Source organism: Pelophylax lessonae (assembly GCF_965119305.1).
Source record: "Pelophylax lessonae genome assembly, chromosome: 8".
Lineage (NCBI taxonomy): Eukaryota > Metazoa > Chordata > Amphibia > Anura > Ranidae > Pelophylax > Pelophylax lessonae.
The window spans coordinates 4,503,960-4,523,648 of record NC_138775.1 but is presented as its reverse complement, the minus strand read 5'-3'; the positions used below and the strand labels follow the sequence as shown (position 1 = coordinate 4,523,648).

At 42.6% G+C, this 19,689-nt stretch overlaps 1 protein-coding gene across 1 annotated transcript; it reads right to left on the bottom strand.

Moving 5' to 3' along the window:
- Positions 1 to 1,395: 1,395 nt before the first annotated feature.
- Positions 1,396 to 8,250, bottom strand: LOC309561948 (olfactory receptor 2A12-like; the record flags this gene model as incomplete). The annotated part of the gene is made up of 2 exons (XM_082266036.1): positions 1,396 to 2,217; positions 8,131 to 8,250. The coding sequence occupies 2 exons, from the start codon at positions 8,248 to 8,250 to the stop codon at positions 1,396 to 1,398; spliced, it is 942 nt and encodes a 313-aa protein (XP_082122162.1).
- Positions 8,251 to 19,689: the final 11,439 nt, after the last annotated feature.

Genomic DNA, 19,689 nt, shown 5'->3' with positions numbered 1-19,689 from the left:
ACAACCTAATGGTTGGAGGAGGAGAAGACTAGTCTCGGACCCTGACATAGGATGTACAAAATATCGGCCCATATCGGCAGATAACCGATATGTGATGGCCAAAATTTAGTTATCGGCAATGAAAAAACGTTATCGGTCGATCCCTAATACAAATAAGTGATTGAAATAACATAGAATAACTGGAATGAAACAAAGACATGGTACATAAAATGAAAAACATTAGTATCAAAAGCATAAACTGGCATGACTCCAAAAAAAGGGGGACTTCTGTTGACATGATGGCCAAACGCACTGTGGCAGTGTGTTCAAAGATGAAGTGAAGTTTGTGTGCAGCAGTGCCTATGCTGGTACGGCTCTTGTGTCGCCCTCCAGTTCACACCGTCATTTGGATATCTTCCCCACGAGGAAGATCTGCTTGTTCCTACACCGACTTGTGCCATTTTGAATGTAAGTGTGCGATTAATAAATTTGTCATGATTACATGACCTGGCGCCCTTTGTCTTTTGTAGCATATCTGATCATGGAAGGGTACGACTACGAGCACCTGACATGTTTACATTTTACCAGAGGCGTAACTAGAACCTTCAGGGCCCTGATGCAAGAAACCATGAAGGGCCCCCCCGGACCCCTGGGCGGGGCCCTTCCCTTCAAGCCCCGGGCTCTTCCCACTGATCCTGGGGCCCTTTACTCCACTTGCGGGGCCCTTTATTGCGGTCCCACAACGGGTCCCTTTCACAAGTTTTACAGTGGGCCCCCTTCCTGCCATCTTGGGGCCTCCCCACAGTGGTGAAATGCCAGGGCCCGGTTGCAAGTGTGACCTTTTACGATCCTGAAAGTTTACCCACTGGTGTCAGTAGTTTTTATTTTTTGGTATTTTAATTGTATTATTTTTTATCATTTTATTTTATTTTTTTACAATGTCACTGACTATGACTCTGCCCATTTAGACAAGCAAGGAGCTGGTAAATTACATATTTACCGACCCCCTTCCTGGTTCTCTATTGTTACACATCCCCTGCAGCAGCCGGCAGGAAAGGGGAGGGATCACAGTGGGGGGGGGGGGACCAGGGGAGCACACAGGGGCCCAGAGACAGCAGAACACAAGTGAACTGGATAGGAGGAGTGGCGGGGGCAGCATACAGAGGATCCAATCTCCTCCATTTTCTTTCTGCAGCTACAGGAGGAAAAAGGAGGACAGTGATTTCTCTACATGCTGCCCCCGCCTCCCCTCCTATCCAATTCTGGGCCCCCTGGAGCATTGGGCCCGGTTGCAATCGCAACCCCTGCAACCCCTGTAGTTACGCCCCTGCATTTTACAAAGGCTATTACTGAATTTTTTTAAACAACTGAAAATGGCACAGAATTGCAAAAATTTAACATTTTACATTAATATTTTCAGAATGATGCCTGAATTAATTTTAAGTGATAATAAGACCTCATAAGTGCCTCCATAAGGTCCTTGTTCCTCAGGCTGTAGATCAGAGGATTCAGCAATGGGTTAAAGAGGGCAGATATGACTGTAGACACTTTGTTTAAAATGTACATATTGCTGGAAGTGGGAACCAAGTATATAAAGATTAAGGAGCCATAAAAGATAAAGACTACGATGAGATGTGAGGTGCAGGTGGAGAAGGCTTTCCTCTTTCCAGTCTTGCTATGGATTCTAAAGATGGTAGTGAAAATATAGACATAGGGAAGAAAGGTCATAAGAAGGACTACTAATCCAACACCAATACTTGCTATGAATATGACCACCATGTTTATAAAGGTGTCAGTACATGTAACTTGGAATAAGTGTGGAAGGTCGCAAAGGAAGTTGTGGATGGAGGTCGGTCCACAGAAGGACAACCTGAGCAAAAATAATGTATGAACCAAAGAGAGAGCAAATCCTGCAATCCAGACCTGAGAGGCCATATGAACACAGACCCTCCAAGACATAATTCGTTTGTAATGTAGGGGGTGGCAGATGGCAATGTAGCGGTCGTAGGACATAGCTGAGAGTAAGAAAAGTTCTGAGTGAGCAAAGGAGAGATAGAAAAAGACTTGGGCTACACAGGCAGGAATGGAAATTGATAGTTTTTTTGTGACCAAATCAAAGAGCATCCTTGGTGCGGTCACTGATGAATAAGACATGTCCAGAAAGGCCAAGTTGGCAAGAAAAAAATACATTGGGTTGTGCAGATGGTAGTCAGTGAGGACCAAGAAAAAAATAAGAAGGTTTGTGATTAGTGTTGAGCGAACACGGACTGTATTATTCGTGTTCGTACCGAATAATTGGATTTTTTTTACCCGAACACGGACACGGACACTTTACTGTATGTTCGGGTAAAAATCCGTGTTCGGTCGTTTTATTTCCGGGTTTTGCATGCTTTGGCGCTCTTTTCATGGCGGGCTTTCAACAGCCAATCAACAATCGTTTAACTGGTGTGCCTTAAGCCATCCCAGCCATGCCTGCAAATGTCTTAGTAGCTGTGATTGGCCGTCTGAAGCATGTGACCAAGTCTTTATAAGTTCGAGGCAGCCGCAGCGGCGTCATTATGCTGCTTAGATTCAGGGACAGAGCACACATCAACGTGCTGGCTGCTGATTAGGGAAAGATAGGCAGGAAAAAACCATTTGTGTCCGGATAGAATTGAGGGACAGGTCGGAGTGTTTAGGCAGGGCGAGTTGTAGGCATTTTAGGGATAGAGTCTGCTGAATTATAGGGTCAGTGTCTTCTACAAACTACAATCGATATTGCTGTGTGGGGGGTGGGGTGAATCTGCACTCAATCCTGATCTACGATCTCTTCTCAATCCTGTTAGGGACAGAGTCTGCTGAATTTTAGGGAAACTGTGTTCTACAAACTACAATCGATATTGCTGTGTGGTGTGGGATTGGAGATAGGCAGGTGTCAGTGATCCACATCCATTTTTCTGTGTGTGAGCTGCAGTGAACACAATCTTTTTGGGCTGCAGTGAACACAATCTTTTTGGGCTGCAGTGAACACAATCTTTTTGGGCTGCAGTGAACACAATCTTTTTGGGGTGCAGTGAACAAAATCTTTTTGGGGTGCAGTGAACACAATCCTTTTTGGTGTGCAGTGAACACAATCTTTGTGGGGTGCAGTGAACAAAATCCTTTGTGGGGTGCAGTGAACACAATCTTTTTGGGGTGCAGTGAACAAAATCCTTTTTGGGGTGCAGTGAACAACATCCTTTTTGGGGTGCAGTGAACACAATCTTTTTGGGGTGCAGTGAACAAAATCCTTTGTGGGGTGCAGTGAACACAATCTTTTTGGGGTGCAGTGAACACAATCTTTTTGGGGTGGAGTGAACAACATCCTTTTTGGGGTGCAGTGAACAAAATCCTTTTTGGGGTGCAGTGAACAAAATCATTTTTGGGGTGCAGTGAACACAATCTTTTTGGGGTGCAGTGAACACAATCTTTGTGGGGTGCAGTGAACACAATCTTTTTGGGGTGGAGTGAACAACATCCTTTTTGGGGTGCAGTGAACATCCTTTTTGGGGTGCAGTGAACACAATCTTTTTGGGGTGCAGTGAACACAATCTTTGTGGGGTACAGTGAACAGAATCTTTGTGGGGTGCAGTGAACACAATCTTTGGGGGGTACAGTGAACACAATCTTTTTGGGGTGCAGTGAACACAATCTTTGTGGGGTGCAGTGAACACAATCTTTTTTTGGGGTGGAGTGAACAAAATCATTTTTGGGGTGCAGTGAACAACATCCTTTTTGGGGTGCAGTGATCAAAATCCTTTTTGGGGTGCAGTGAACACAATCTTTTTGGGGTGCAGTGAACAAAATCCTTTGTGGGGTGCAGTGAACAGAATCTTTGTGGGGTGCAGTGAACACAATCTTTGGGGGGGTACAGTGAACACAATCTTTTTGGGGTGCAGTGAACACAATCTTTGTGGGGTACAGTGAACAGAATCTTTGTGGGGTGCAGTGAACACAATCTTTGGGGGGTACAGTGAACACAATCTTTTTGGGGTGCAGTGAACACAATCTTTGGGGGGTACAGTGAACACAATCTTTTTGGGGTGCAGTGAACACAATCTTTGTGGGGTGCAGTGAACACAATCTTTGGGGGGGTACAGTGAACACAATCTTTTTGGGGTGCAGTGAACAACATCCTTTTAGGGTGCAGTGAACACAATCTTTGTGGGGTGCAGTGAACAACATCCTTTTAGGGTGCAGTGAACACAATCTTTGTGGGGTACAGTGAACAGAATCTTTGTGGGGTGCAGTGAACACAATCTTTGGGGGGTACAGTGAACACAATCTTTGTGAGGTGCAGTGAACACAATCTTTGTGGGGTGCAGTGAACACAATCATTGTGGGGTGCAGTGAACTCAATCTTTGTGGGGTACAGTGAACACAATCTCATACTTCTGAAGATTTGAGGGTGCTGCCTGTTCCATACTCCCCCTACTCCTCATCTAGCCTTTTAGGGGTACAAACAATAGTAATTGGGGCCTAGTGTGGTTGTGTACGTGTGATATACATACACTTTTTTTGGATCATATTTTCTATTCCGCTATTTAATCAAAAACCTTTGGGGATCAGTTAAATTGGGGGATAGTCTGTGTTGGTACGTGTGAGAGAGATCCACCTTTCCAAGTTGTTGGGGTTCATCTCATACTTCTGAAGGTTTGAGGGTGCTGCCTGTTCCATACCCCCCCTACTCCTCATCTAGCCTTTTAGGGGTACAAACAATAGTAATTGGGGCCTAGTGTGGTTGTGTACGTGTGATATACATACACTTTTTTTGGATCATATTTTCTATTCCGCTATTTAATCAAAAACCTTTGGGGATCAGTTAAATTGGGGGATAGTCTGTGTTGGTACGTGTGAGAGAGATCCACCTTTCCAAGTTGTTGGGGTTCATCTCATACTTCTGAAGGTTTGAGGGTGCTGCCTGTTCCATACCCCCCCTACTCCTCATCTAGCCTTTTAGGGGTACAAACAATAGTAATTGGGGCCCAGTGTGGTTGTGTACGTGTGATATACATACACTTTTTTTGGATCATATTTTCTATTCCGCTATTTAATCAAAAACCTTTGGGGATCAGTTAAATTGGGGGATAGTCTGTGTTGGTACGTGTGAGAGAGATCCACCTTTCCAAGTTGTTGGGGTTCATCTCATACTTCTGAAGGTTTGAGGGTGCTGCCTGTTCCATACCCCCCCTACTCCTCATCTAGCCTTTTAGGGGTACAAACAATAGTAATTGGGGCCTAGTGTGGTTGTGTACGTGTGATATACATACACTTTTTTTGGATCATATTTTCTATTCCGCTATTTAATCAAAAACCTTTGGGGATCAGTTAAATTGGGGGATAGTCTGTGTTGGTACGTGTGAGAGAGATCCACCTTTCCAAGTTGTTGGGGTTCATCTCATACTTCTGAAGGTTTGAGGGTGCTGCCTGTTCCATACCCCCCCTACTCCTCATCTAGCCTTTTAGGGGTACAAACAATAGTAATTGGGGCCTAGTGTGGTTGTGTACGTGTGATATACATACACTTTTTTTGGATCATATTTTCTATTCCGCTATTTAATCAAAAACCTTTGGGGATCAGTTAAATTGGGGGATAGTCTGTGTTGGTACGTGTGAGAGAGATCCACCTTTCCAAGTTTTTGGGGTTCATCTCATACTTCTGAAGATTTGAGGGTGCTGCATGTTCCATACTCCTCTTCCTCATCCTCCCTTTAGGGTAGGAAAAAATTTAATCGGGCCTAGTCTGTGTTTGTACGTGTGAGATACACAGTTTTTTATCCTATTCCGCTATTCAATACACACCCTTTTGGTGTAAAAAACATTAAATTGCGGCATAGTTTGCATATTTGACATTTGCATATATTGTGCCTTGTTGCGCTGTTTTGGGTACTCCACCAACATGGCCAGTGGCAATGACGCCATTCTCAGCTTAACTATCCCACTTCTATGCCTCCTTGAAAAAACAATTTGGGCGATGATGGAAGAGGATGTGGCACAGGATGAGGAGGAGGAGGAGGAGGATGAAGAGGTAACATTTCAAAGGCTTTCAGGGCAGTCATTCGCAAGGGGCTCCGAGGGTGGGTTCCTGCACACACAAACGCCAGGGACACAATTGTCCAGCAGGGGCACAGTTCTGGAGGATGAGGAGGATGAGGAGGAGGAGGAGCTGGAGGAGGAGATGGAACCATGTTCACAGCAGGGTGGCACCCAGGCCAGCTCATGGCCATCACTGGTGCGTGGCTGGGGGGATACAGAGGACACGGACGATACACCTCCCACAGAGGACAGCCTTTCATCGCCTCTGGGCAGCCTGGCACACATGAGCGATTACATGCTGCAGTGTCTCCACAACGACCGCCGAGTTGCCCACATTCTAACTTGTGCTGATTACTGGGTGGCCACGCTGCTGGATCCCCGTTACAAGGACAACGTACCGTCCTTAATTCACTCACTGGAGCGCGATCGCAAGATGCGCGAGTACAAGCGCACGCTGGTAGACGCCATGCTGCTGGCATTCCCATCTGACAGCGGGGCCACAGTGGAAGCACAAGGCAGAGGAGGAGGAGGAGGAGGTCGCCAACGCAACCAGGGCACCGCCAGCACCTCAGAAGGCAGGGTTAGCATGGCCGAAATGTGGAAAAGCTTTGTCAGCACGCCACAACAAACAGCAGCACCAGCAGCTCAGATGGAACGTCTTAGCAGGAGGCAGCATTTTACCAACATGGTGGAGCAGTATGTGTGCACACGCCTACATGTAGTGAATGACGGGTCTGCCCCCTTCAACTTCTGGGTCTCCAAATTGGGCACATGGCCTGAGCTTGCCCTTTACGCCTTGGAGGTGCTGGCGTGCCCTGCAGCCAGTGTATTATCTGAACGGGTATTTAGCACGGCTGGGGGCGTTATAACAGACAAGCGCAGCCGCCTGTCCAGAGACAATGTGGACAAGCTCACGTTCATTAAAATGAACCAGGCATGGATCCCACGGGACTTTTCCGTACCTTATGCAGAATAGCAATGGATACCGACCTTACCCACCCATTGTTCCATTTTTGCTCTTTCTCACTCTTTTGGGGTGTACCCTCATTTAAAATTTTTGAAAAGAAGCAGTGTTGGCTACCTCGTCCTCCTCCTCAGGGCCAGATTAATGTAGGGGCTATTGGAGCTGCAGCTCCAGGCCCCTACCTTTTATATAGGCCCCGGGTTGGCCATATTCACTGTTACCGCTCTTCTGTCACTTGTAAACACAGAAGTCTGGCTTCTATGCTCGCTTCCCCAGGCAGCACCCTCAGAACCTCCCCACACAGCGTGAAGGCCGGACAAGGAGGGACAGTTGGCGATGCATGGATGTGTTTATGGGCTTCAGAGACAGCATCCCATGTTGAATTAGGCATGCATGGCTGCACCCTTCCTCCTCTGGGTGCATGGCAAGGCACGGCCCTTAAGGCCCTTCAAAATCCTCAGCACCAAGCCCATGATGCTGTTAATCCGGCCCTGGTCCTCCTCCACCGCCGCTTCCACCTACACCGCCCATAGGTGTGCGCAGCCTATTGCATTAAGGTGTGCACCCCAAAGTTGAAATACACATGCATGTGTTTGCCAGCAGGGAGAGTAATGTATCGGGGCCATGTACCTGTAGGCAAGGAGAAATAGAGCAGAGCAGGTCCCAGGGAGATCTTTCCCATCTCCTCACTGGCAATGCTATGTGCCCTAGGTGATTAGGGTGTGCCCAGGCACACCCAGCACACCCTGTGCGCACGCCTATGTCACCGCCACATCCACCACCACCTCAACCTCCCTCCTACTCCATATGGGCCTCGTCCTTCAGAGATGAAGAAGAACATTGTTTTATTTTTCTGTTTTTTTTTGTTGTTTTAAGTTATTTCCCTATCCACATTTGTTTGCAGAGCACTTGCCATGCTCTTAATTACGTTTTGCTGCCATTTGCAGCACTCTAGCCCTTTCCTTTGGTGTTTTAGAGCCATTTTAGTGCCTTAAAGTTCGGGTCCCCATTGACTTCAATGGGGTTCGGTGTCCGGGAAAAGTTCGGTAAAAGTCCGGGACACGGACCCGGACTTTTTTTTAAAGTTCGGCCGAACCCGTCGAACACGGACATCTAGGTGTCCGCTCAACCCTATTTGTGATAAGAGTCATCAGATAGATCAGAAGGAAGAACGCAAAAAGTGCATTCATGGCCAGTGGATGGTCTGATAGACCGACAAGAGTAAGAGAGGAAATTTCCGTCACATTTCTCATATTATTCTTTTTTTCTCTGCTGAAATTTATCACTATAGAAGAATAAAATGATGGATCTGAGGATTAATAGGAAAACCTGTAGGGTGTACCTGCACAGTACACTCAGGTTTACATGAAGCATTTCTAGCAACTAATGATTTCTTCTTATATAAAATGTTGGCATTCCCTCAGGGCCGTCTTCTGTTTTGCTAGAACACAAAGCTGAAAGTCTCATTAAAAGTCTCTAAAGATTTAATTATAACACCTTGGGAGTCATTTTTCTATAATTGAGAACAGTCTTTAAAATTTGAATTTAAAATCCATTGAACGTGTTTTTATTATTTTGTCACCTATTTTACTTATTGGTTAATGGACCTTGGAAGCCCCTTTTCTATAATTGAGTGCTGTGTTTTTATTTTTAATTTAGAATCCACTGAAAGAGTTTTTATCTTTTTGTCACCAATTTACTTTACATTACAAAAAAACAAAAAAAAACAATACAAAAAAACAATACAAAAAAACACTGCTTTTCTTTTAGCTTCCATCATTATTTAGTTATATTTTATAAGGGCTGTTGATTGAAAAAAATGAATTGAATTACACTATTGATAGTCAGCAAGGAAAGTAAACATTTTCCAGGGTCAACAGCCAATAAAAAAAATGTAAAAAAAATCAAATTTTTTCATCAGTTTAGGCCAATATGTATTCTGCTACATATTTTTGGTTAAAAAAAAAATCACAATAAGCGTATATTGATAGGTTTGCCCAAACGTTATCGCATCTACAAACCATGCCACATTTTTATGGAATTTTTTTTTCTAGTAATGTCGGCGATCAGCAATTTTTAGCGGGTCTGCAATATTGCGGCGGACAAATCGGACATCTAACTGACACTTTTGACAGTTTTTGGGGACCAGTGACACTAGTACAGTGATCAGTGCTAAAAAAAATGCACTGTCGCTGTACTAATGACACTGGCAGGGAAGGGGTTTACATCAGGGGTGATCAAAGGGTTAAATGTGTCCCTAGGGGGTGCTTACTAACTGTGGGGGGGTTATATTGATTGGGGAAAGACAGAGATCCTGGTTCCTGCTTAGCAGGAACACAAGATCTCCATCTCATCCACTTGCAGAATGGCGTTCTGCCTCTCCTGGGGATGGTCACGAGTGGCCATTGCAGACCCATTGATTGACATCCCCGCTAGCCAATCACAGTGCGGTCATGCCAGCAACCCAGTCCTGCACTGATTGGACACAGTGGGAGCCAAGCAGCGTGTCCGGCAGACCCGATGTTTGCCGCTGCTCCGCAATCATTCTTTAGAGAGGCAGAATGGTAGTCTGCTTATGTAAACAAGGCAGACCACCGTTCTGTGAGCGGGGAAGATGGAGATCTTGTGTTTCTGCTAAGCAGGAGCACAGATCTCTGTCTTCCCCTAGTCAAAGCCCCTCCCCTACACAGTTAGCAAGCACTCATAGGGAACACATTTAACCCTTTGATCGCCCCTGATGTTAAGCCCTTCCCTGCCAGTGTCATTAGTACAGTGACAGTGCATTTTCTTTAGCACTGATCACTGTACTAGTGTCACTGGTCCCCAAAAAGTGTCAAAAGTGTCAGTTAGATGTCCGATTTGTCCGCCGCAATGTTGCAGACCCACTAAAAATTGCTGATCGCCGACATTACTAGAAAAAAAACAAATTCCATAAAAATGTTACAGTACAGTGACAGTGCATTATTTGTTAGCACTGATTACTGTATTAGTGTCACTGACCCCCAAAAAAGTGTCATTTATTGTCAGATGTGTCCACCACAATGTTGCAGTCCTGCTTAAAAATGCTGATCACTGCCATTACTAGTAAAAAAAATAAAAATGACATAAATCTATATCAGAGGTAGAAGACCTGCATCCGGGAGTGGAGCTAAGAGACTTCACCCTGTGTAAGGATCCAGGCCAAGAGACTGAGCCACAGGGACCTGATTACTGGAACCTGCTGATCCCCTCAGGGACCAAGTTAGTCACCTACCAGGAGTGGTGAGCTGAACTATATGTCTTAATGCCCACTACACACTGCTAACATAATAGAGACTGCTCCTACTTAGCAGCCCTCCTGCCATTTTTTACCCATCCTCTTAAAGGGGCAGTTTATGTGCACCACTTAAAGAAGGGCCCCACCAAAAGCTGGCAAATGTTCAATTTCAGGCACCAGGTACTTTCTGCCACCTTCAAGGGTACCCTATAAACTATAAACACATCCGTGAACCTACCTTTGGGGTTGTATGCATAGCTTGCAGAAAATTACCCTTTTTATCTTCTAAGCTGGGTGATACCCTTCTAGAGACTCTAGTGTATTCTGTCATAGTTCAATGTAACCTTGCTATAGTTCCTTTAAGTGAAACTTTATGGTTTGTTAACTATTTATCTAGTATAGTGTCCTTGAGTCTGGGCAATTACTGGTTTGTTGATTTACACCTTGTTTCTCTGCCTTATAATAAAATACATTAAGTTATTCTATCACCAAGTGACCTGTGGCTTAATTTCTCTAAATTATTATAGAGTGCTAGCTTACTAACTCTTAAGTCATACAAGTGTAAACGGGTTTTCATCTAAAACCAAGTAAGTCAGTGAAGATTGAGCAATTTTTGTGGCAGAATAGAGGACCCATCATTACCAATGGCTCCTGCAGAGCTAAGAACTAAATATGTAATTTTACCGCTATTTTGCAGACTAAAACCAATCTTGAGCATTTATGTAGGTTAGTGAGAATTACATCCCAAACATGGGCTTTTCTTCATCTTTGTTGTCTCCCAAGAAACCATCAGGGCTGTTTTATCTGACAGGTGAAGGCTCTTCAAATATTGGTATAGAATGGATATGACCCCCCTTGCCTTTAAGAGCTTCTCCATGGATTGCTGAAGATTTAACCTTTTGGAGAAGCAGTTTATCTGCAAGAAAGAGATCTATAAGTAAATACGTATTGTGGAGTGGAGAAAAATACATATAGTCCCGTTCAGAACCATGGTGACAAGGCCAAACATCAAAAACATCAAACATTTTTTTAAAGGAGATTCACCTCTGCAGTGGATGAGTCTCAGTGGACATCTGGTACTAAGTTGAAATGGCCACATGTTATTACATGACCTTGTTGGATTGGTTTAATAGATTGCATAAGTTTCTTATGCAAGCACATTTAGACATTGGGAGAGTAAATGTTCAACAGAGTAAAAGAAACATTTTTAATAATGTAGATCAGTACAATATATAGACCATTCGAATCTAGGATTGTTTGGTGAGATTAGAAGGTAACTGTGTCTTTGACAGCAATCAGGACTCCTTGTTTTTTGGAGGAGAGGCAAGCCTGGAAGACATATGGGAAGTGCTTGTTGGAGCATCTGGGTGCAGCAGAGGAGGAAATGTGTGTCTCTTGGATACATAAAATGTCACATTTTCGAGCTAGGGCGGTTTTCCATAGAGAGTGTTGCTTGGCAGGATGGTTGAGCCCAATCGCATTTATTGACAGAATAATGAGTGGCATTGTTGGTGTGAAAACATAAGGTGGAGGGGGCTCTGGCACTTACAGTTAGTTGAGACTGGAGAAGATAACCTGGCTGTTATTTTGGGACGATGTGTAGGGATGGATGAGCCTGGTTGAGAAGAAACTGTAGTTCCTTGCACCGAGGCTGGAAAGCTAAAAGATAAACAAAAGTCAACAGAAATGTAAAAGAGTAATTTATCAATCAAAGTTGGACTAGTGCAGTGTGGTCCGTGGCAGAACAAATAGGCTGAACTCTGCAGATCTGCAGTTAAGTATAACAATTGGCTAGCAGAACATTAAGTCATGAACTATGGAGAGGATGGTTATGATGTGGAAAGCCATCCACGGGCAGGTGCTTGTAGGTGTCAGTCAGAGTTCTTCCATTGGTTGCAGCGGGGGTATGAAGGTTTGCGCTGTGCTGGAGAAAGATTGGATTCTTGTGTTTGTTCCAGGATAATACCCCAAGTATGGAGGAATTTCATTCCTACTGTAAGGGTGGTGACAGCATGAGATGTGCCATTTTTTGTGATCAGTAGAGCTGCAGGATAGCACCACTTGTATTGAATTTTATGGTTGTGCAGCGCTTTAGTGATAGGGCTTTGTTGTCTTCTCAGTTGGAGAGTATACTTAGAGAGATCTGGAAAGAGCTGAACACCTTCAAAGGGTGCATGAAGGGTTATAGCAGATCTGGAGGCCGCAAGGAGCCTTTCTTTTGTTCGGAAGAAGTGTACCTTCCTTTATGGAGGTCAGCAGGCAGCACCAATTCAGGTATACCACGTAATTTTACATTATTGCGGTAAGACCTGTCCTCCAGGTCCGCCAGTTTGGCTCTGATCCAGGACTGATCATCTTTACCTTCATCATAGGCATCTACTAGATCATTTACAGTTGTGGTGCATTCCTCCATTTTATCCTCAATGTAAGAGACCCTGTCACCCAGTGTATATCAGAGGACAACTTGGTTATGAGTGATGATAGGTCAGGCATTAAGGTGGTCTGCAGTGAAAGAAGCATGTATTTTACTGTTGTGTCCAATACAGGTTGGCCTGTGGTAGGAAAAAACTCCATAGAAGACTGCAGGGCCTAGTTAAATTGGAGAGGGTTAAATGAAGGAGCTACAGCATGCTCCAGGGATGATGGGTCATCCATTCTCATTCAGGCCTTATCTGGGTTTCCAGAGAATAGGCTCCCCCCTGTTTAGGGTCCGGGAGACATAGGCAGTATTTCTGGCTCTTGATCTCCTTGTATATCATCAGAAAGATCTGTGTAGGAGCAACGCGCTGTGGCCCGCCAGAGCCATCTTGCTTCCTGCTGACCTTTTAGAAGCTGGTTTGAGAAAGAAGGCTGTCAGCTTTTTCGGCCGGTGGTCCTGTTTCCTCTTGCGAGACATGTTCCAGGAGGGTTTCCAGGTTGTGAGGAGGCTGGATCGCTCCGGATCTCTTCTCCCCGATGTTCAGAGATCTATATCTAAGCAGCCATCATGCTTGCTATATATATATATATATATATATATATATATATATATATATATATATATATATATATACATATCAACTAAAGTATATATTTTGAAAGCATTGCTGTGTTGAAACATATATATATTGGTCTACAACCGACTGAGCAACCAGCTTGCCGAGAATAGCCTTCTTGATCCTCTTCAGTCTGGATTTCGGCTTCAACACTCTGCTCTCCTAAAACTAACAAACGATCTACTTACGGCCAAAACCAATGGACACTATTCTGTACTCCTACTCCTGGAATTTTTTGCTGCCTTTTATACGGTTGACCACCCCCTCCTCCTCAAAAAACTCCACGCCTTTGGTCTCCGTGACTGTACTCTTCACTGGTTCTCTTCCTACTTATCCAAGCGCACCTTTAGCGTTACTTACAATTCTACATCCTTCTCTCCTCTTCCTTTCTCTGTTGGGGTCCCCCAAGGTTCTGTTCTTGGACCTCTCCTATTTTCAATCTACACCTCCTCTCTGGGTCAGCTGATAGCCTCCCATGGCTTCCAAAACCATCTCTCCACTGTCGATACCCAAATCTATTTATCCACCCCTCAGCTCTCTCCCTCAGTCTGCTCACGTATCACTAATTTACTAACAGATATTTCCGTCTGGATGTCACACCCCTTCCTCAAACTTAATCTATCCAAAACCGAACTTATAAGTTTTCCTCCACCACGTGCCCCTTCCACTAATCTCTCTGTCAAAATCGATGGCACAACTATCAGCCCATCCCCGCATGCCAAGATCCTAGGTGTAGTCCTGGACTCTGAACTTCAAGCCCCACATCCAATCACTGTTCAAATCTTGCCACCTCAACCTCCGCAACATCTCCGAAATACACCCCTTTGTAACCAATGACACAACAAAGCTCCTAGTTCACTCCCTGGTCATCTCACGCCTCCACTACTGCAATTCCCTTCTCATTGACTTACCTCTACATAGGCTATCCTCCCTTCAATCCATTATGAATCCTGCTGCCAGACTCATCTACCTTACCTATCGCTCAGTGTCCACTACTCCTCTCTGTCAAGCCCTCCACTGGCTTCCACTCACCCAACAAATTAAATTCAAAATACTAACAACATCTTACAAAGTCATCCACAATTTAGCCCCCAGCTACATCACCAGCCTAGTCTCAAAATACCAACCTAATCGCTCTCCTCGTTCCTCTCAAAACCTCCTGCTCTCTAGCTCCCTTGTCACCTCCTCCCATGCTCACCTCCAGGACTTTCCCAGAGCCTCTCCAATCCAATGGAACTTCTTACCCCAATCTGTCCGATTATCTCCCACACTATTAGCTTTTAGACAAACCCTGAAAACCCTCCTCTTCAGAGAAGCCTATCCTGCCCACACCTAACAACTATACTTCCATTTTCTCCATCAGCTCATCCCCCACAGTTATTGCCTTTTGTTTCACTTGACCCTCTCTTCTAGATTGTAAGCTCTAACGAGCAGTGCCCCCCAATTCCTCCTGTTTTGAATTGTATTGTAACTGTATTGTCTTCCCTCATATTGTAAAGCGCTGTGCGAAAAAAAAAAATACAATATACAGTATCTATACATATATGAGTTCATTGTCACTGAAGTGCATGAGCCACAATATTTGCGCGTATCTCATCCTGGCCATGGCAGCAGAGAACTCGTGCATATGATGAATTGGGTCAGTGAACCAATATGACCACAACTCACTCTTTTTAGTAATGCCCATGAGGAGGGATAGGCCCAGAAAAGTTTTAAATTCGGGAACCGTTATAGGTTTCCAGCCAAATTGTCTGGCAAGGGTCAAATTTGGATTTGCGGCGATAAATTGATTAGCATACACATTGTTTTGGTCCACAATAGATTTGTACAGATCTTCTGTGAAAAACAGCTCAAAAAAATCAAGGGGAGTAGTAAAATCGGCTGTTTCCACCTGAATTCCGGGTTGGCCAGTGAATGGGGGAAGTACGGGCGCTTCAGAAGTGGTGGGCTGCCAATCAGGATTTGCAAGCACATCAGGAGGGACACTATGGGCTCTATGGGCCTTCATTAAAATTCTTGGTGGCTGCGGGACACTACATGTGCTAGCCACTGCACCGGCTTGAACTGCACTTATGGGACTCGCCACGTCACTAAGTGTTACTGCAGTGCTGGTTTGACTATCACCAGGATGTACTAGGCCACTGGTGCTTGCCAGTTGACCAGAAGGTTGAGCGGCACTAGTACTGCATACGAGAACCCTGCGATCACTGCACCTTAGTAACAGAAGAACGGAGTCGGGCACTCCTGACCTTAGCAGGGACCTCTACTCTGAGCTATCTGTCAGGGTGTCGCTGATCTCTACGGGTTCGTATACTGAGCCTGATTCTGCCTGTGAGGCTTCCCCATCGCTCTCATCTGTCATGCTCAATATCCTATAGGCCTCTTCACTAGAGTACCTTTCGTTTGACATTTTGGCCAATAAATTTACAGGTACGTAGTGTGACTCACAGGTAAAAAAGCACCTAGTTGTCGAGGACTGTTTGAATGGCTGCGAAAAAAAATAAATGCTAGTACTAGCAGAGATCAGGGCTGACTCTGCTAATGCTGCGGTTTTGTGTGTTGTGTATTGGAAGTGACAGTGATCTATTGATACTGCACTTCTTGGGGCTGGGCGGAGGGGCTAAACGCAGGTGCTGGCAGGTGTCAGGGCTAATCCCGCTAACGTTGTGTTTTTGGGAACACTAAACTATTGGGGACGCTAGCATAGTTCTGATCAGATCAAATATATTGATCCATTTAGACACTATACTAGTAATGGAGGTATATAGTGTGTGTGTGTGTTAGTGTTACTGGCAATCAAAGGGTTAAAATCTGATGCTATCGGGGATTGACCCTAACTGATGCTGATGCTGACGCTAACTAACTGGTGTCACTCGTGACACTACTACAGTGATCAGAAAAAAAGATCTCTTCACTTTACTAGTGGCACAGTGACAGGGAGTGAAAGGGTTAACTGGAGGGTGATCAGGGGGTTAAAACTTTATTTAAAAATATGTGGTGGGACCCTGACGCGATACTAAGTCTGACACTGACGCTATCTAGCGTCACCCCGTGACACTAATACAGTGATCAGTAATTTATCTGTATACTGTATATAGTGACACTATGATAGGGCAGTGAAGGGGTTAACTTGGGGTGATCAGGGGGTTAAACCTTTATAGGGGATATATGGCGGGTACCCTAAACCTATCTGGGACTTCCGCTGGCACTAACTTGCATCACAAGTGGCATTAATACAGTGATCAGTAAATTATCTGTATACTGTATATAGTGTACACTGTGACAAGGAGTAAAAGGGTTAACTGGGGGCTGATAAGGGGGTTAAATGTGTGTCTATGTGTACTGGTGTCAGTGTAGTGCTTGTGTACACACAATAGATGTTCTCTCCTCTCACGCTGGAACCGAAAATGACTCCAGGAGAGGATATGACATCATATCCTGTGCCTGTGTTTACATTACATGGGCACAGAATGTTCTGCAATTGGTCAGAACTGATCACCAGGTCCAGGCCATAAATCATTGGCCTGTACCTTATGATTGATCGGTTCTGAACTAAATCAGGTCACCGTGGGAACAGCGGGCACACGCGCCCACGCCCCCATCCCACGAGCCATATACGTGATTTTGGGGAGCTGGGCCGCCCTGTCGCAGTATATATGCGGTGGGCGGTCCGGAACTGGATAAACATAAATAGTGTTACTGCACATAAAAAGTGTGTATTTTATTTCATAGTTTCCTGTTTGAAACAAAACAAAAAATTATGATTTTGGTACAAAGCATTGCAAAGTTATTTACAAATGAAGTAAAGTGGGTTTTTTCAATGTTGCACTTTTTTCGGTGTGATACGTGTAAATATATTCACTTTAAAATACTTTTTTTCAATATTTGTATTTATTCAATATGAATGAAATATTATTTATTTTTTTCACTTAGATTTACTTATATTTATGAAATGTATTTATAATATTTATTTATTCATTCAAATGGCGCTGCACTCTTTTGGATTCGTTTTTTAAGTGTAAATATATGTAAAAGGTGTTAAAATATTTAATGAACAAAGCAAACAAAAACAGAAAAAAAGTTTAAATATTAGTTAATAAAAAAGAAAATAAAATCTCCAGAAAAATTACAAATGAATGGAGAAGAAGAATACAGAGTTAATTAGTGCTGATTGGATAAAACTAAGGGGTAAACAGGGGTTCGAAAGAGGAACATTTAATTAGAAAAAAACAACGTATTTACTTGTCATGTTGCTTTAGCTGTCTTCATCTGCAGATGCAAAGTTAATCCCTTTTTGATCTGTAGATGAAAAACACAGAAAGTTACAAATGAAACAATGTTTCAATGTTATTTTCTGAGCAATGTTGTCGATAAACATTGCCACACTGCTTTTTTTTTTTTACAGCTCCTGCTGTACAATGTTGACCTGTTTTTGGGCGTATCTAGTATGCCCAGAGCCTGCAACTGGTTAATAAACAGTGCTACACTATTGGTGTTTGTGGTCCCTCTTCCTCCTCATCTCTTTTGTATAATAATAAGTACACATTTTTATAATTTTTCTTTTTATTAACAAATGAAAAAAAGAAGAACATTTATTCCAGCATATTGTATTTATGCACTATGTTCAGTACAGTAAGTTGAAATAAATAACAACAAGTACATCTTATAAAGAATTGTCAACTTAAACTCCAGAAAAAAATGTGTTTTTGTTATAAATATTAAGTTACAAATGATACAATGTTTCAATGTTACTTTCTGAGCAATGTTGTCGATAAACATTGCCACACTGCTTCTTTTTTTACAGCTCTTGCTGTACAATGTTGCCCTGGCGTGTCTAGTATGCACAGAGCCTGCAACTGGTTAATAAACAGTGCTACACTATTGGTGTTTGTGGGGTCTCTTCCTCTTCATCTCTTTTGTATAATAATACGTACACATTTTTATAATATTTTTTTTTTTTATTGACAAATTAAAAAAGAAGAAAATACATTCCAGCATATTGTATGTATTCACTATGTTCAGTACAGTAAGTTGAAATAAATAACAACAAGTGCATCTTATAAAGAATTGTCAACTTAAACTCCAGAAAAAAATGTGTTTTTGTTATAAATATTGTGTTGCCATGTGAGACAAGAAATGATGCAAAAATCAGAGAAAGAGAAAATTACCACCAAATCTGACGGTGGATGTAATTCGATAGATTTGTGCAATTTAATTGATTCTTTTAATGTATTTACTCCTATTTTAAAAATATGTTTGCAAAAATGTAAACATTTTTTTTGTTGTTCATGTATAAAATTTATATTTGAATTAACTAAAGATTTAAAACTGTATTTTTCAACTGAAATTAGTGCCATAATTAGGTTTTAATAAAATAATTCTGGAGAAAAAACTTTTGTAAGGGTCAGTTAAATTGTTCCTAGAGAACATAAAAAAATATTTTCCGCCCCCTGTTGTCACCAGGAGTAGACCAACTATTTACATTTTTGGTGGAGATTTCCAAAGAAAACATTTAAAGAAAAATAGGCAGGTAAAATATTCACAGAGTTATTGTGAGTCTGCAACTGGTTAATAAACAGTGCTACACTATTGGTGTTTGTGGTGCCTCTTCCTCTCCATCCCTTTTGTATAATAATAAGTACACATTTTTATATATATATATATATATATATATATATTATATATATTTTTTTTTTTTTTTTGACAAATTAAAAAAGAAGAAAATACATTCCAGCATATTGTATGTATGCACTATGTTCAGTACAGTAAGTTGAAATAAATAACAACAAGTGCATCTTATAAAGAATTGTCAACTTAAACTCCAGAAAAAAAATGTGTTTTTGTTATAAATATTGTGTTGCCATGTGAGACAAGAAATTATGGAACAATCAGAGACAGGGGAAATGACTGCCAAATCTGACGGTGGAAGTAATTCGATAGAGTAAATTTGTGCATTTTAAATGATTCTATTAATGAATTTACTCCTATTTTAAAAAATATGTTGGCAAAAATGTAAACATTTTTGTGGTTCACGTGTAAAATTTATATTTGAATTAACTAAATATTTTAAAAATATATAATCTGTATTTTGCAACTGAAAATAGTGCCATAATTAGGATTTAATAAAATAATTCCGGAGAAAACACTTTTGTAAGGGTCAGTTAAATTGTTCTTAGAGAAAATAAAAAAATAACTTTCCGCCCCCCGTTGTCACCAAGAGAAGACCAACTATTTACATTTTTGGTGGAGATTTCCAAAGAGAACATTTAAAGAAAAATAGGCAGGTAAAATAGTCACAGAGTTATTGTGAGGTGAAGCAATACATATTGAAAATGCTAAATATGGCCTGGGCATACAGGTGACACTGACCCTTGTTTATAAAAGGGTTAAGTACAACTGCA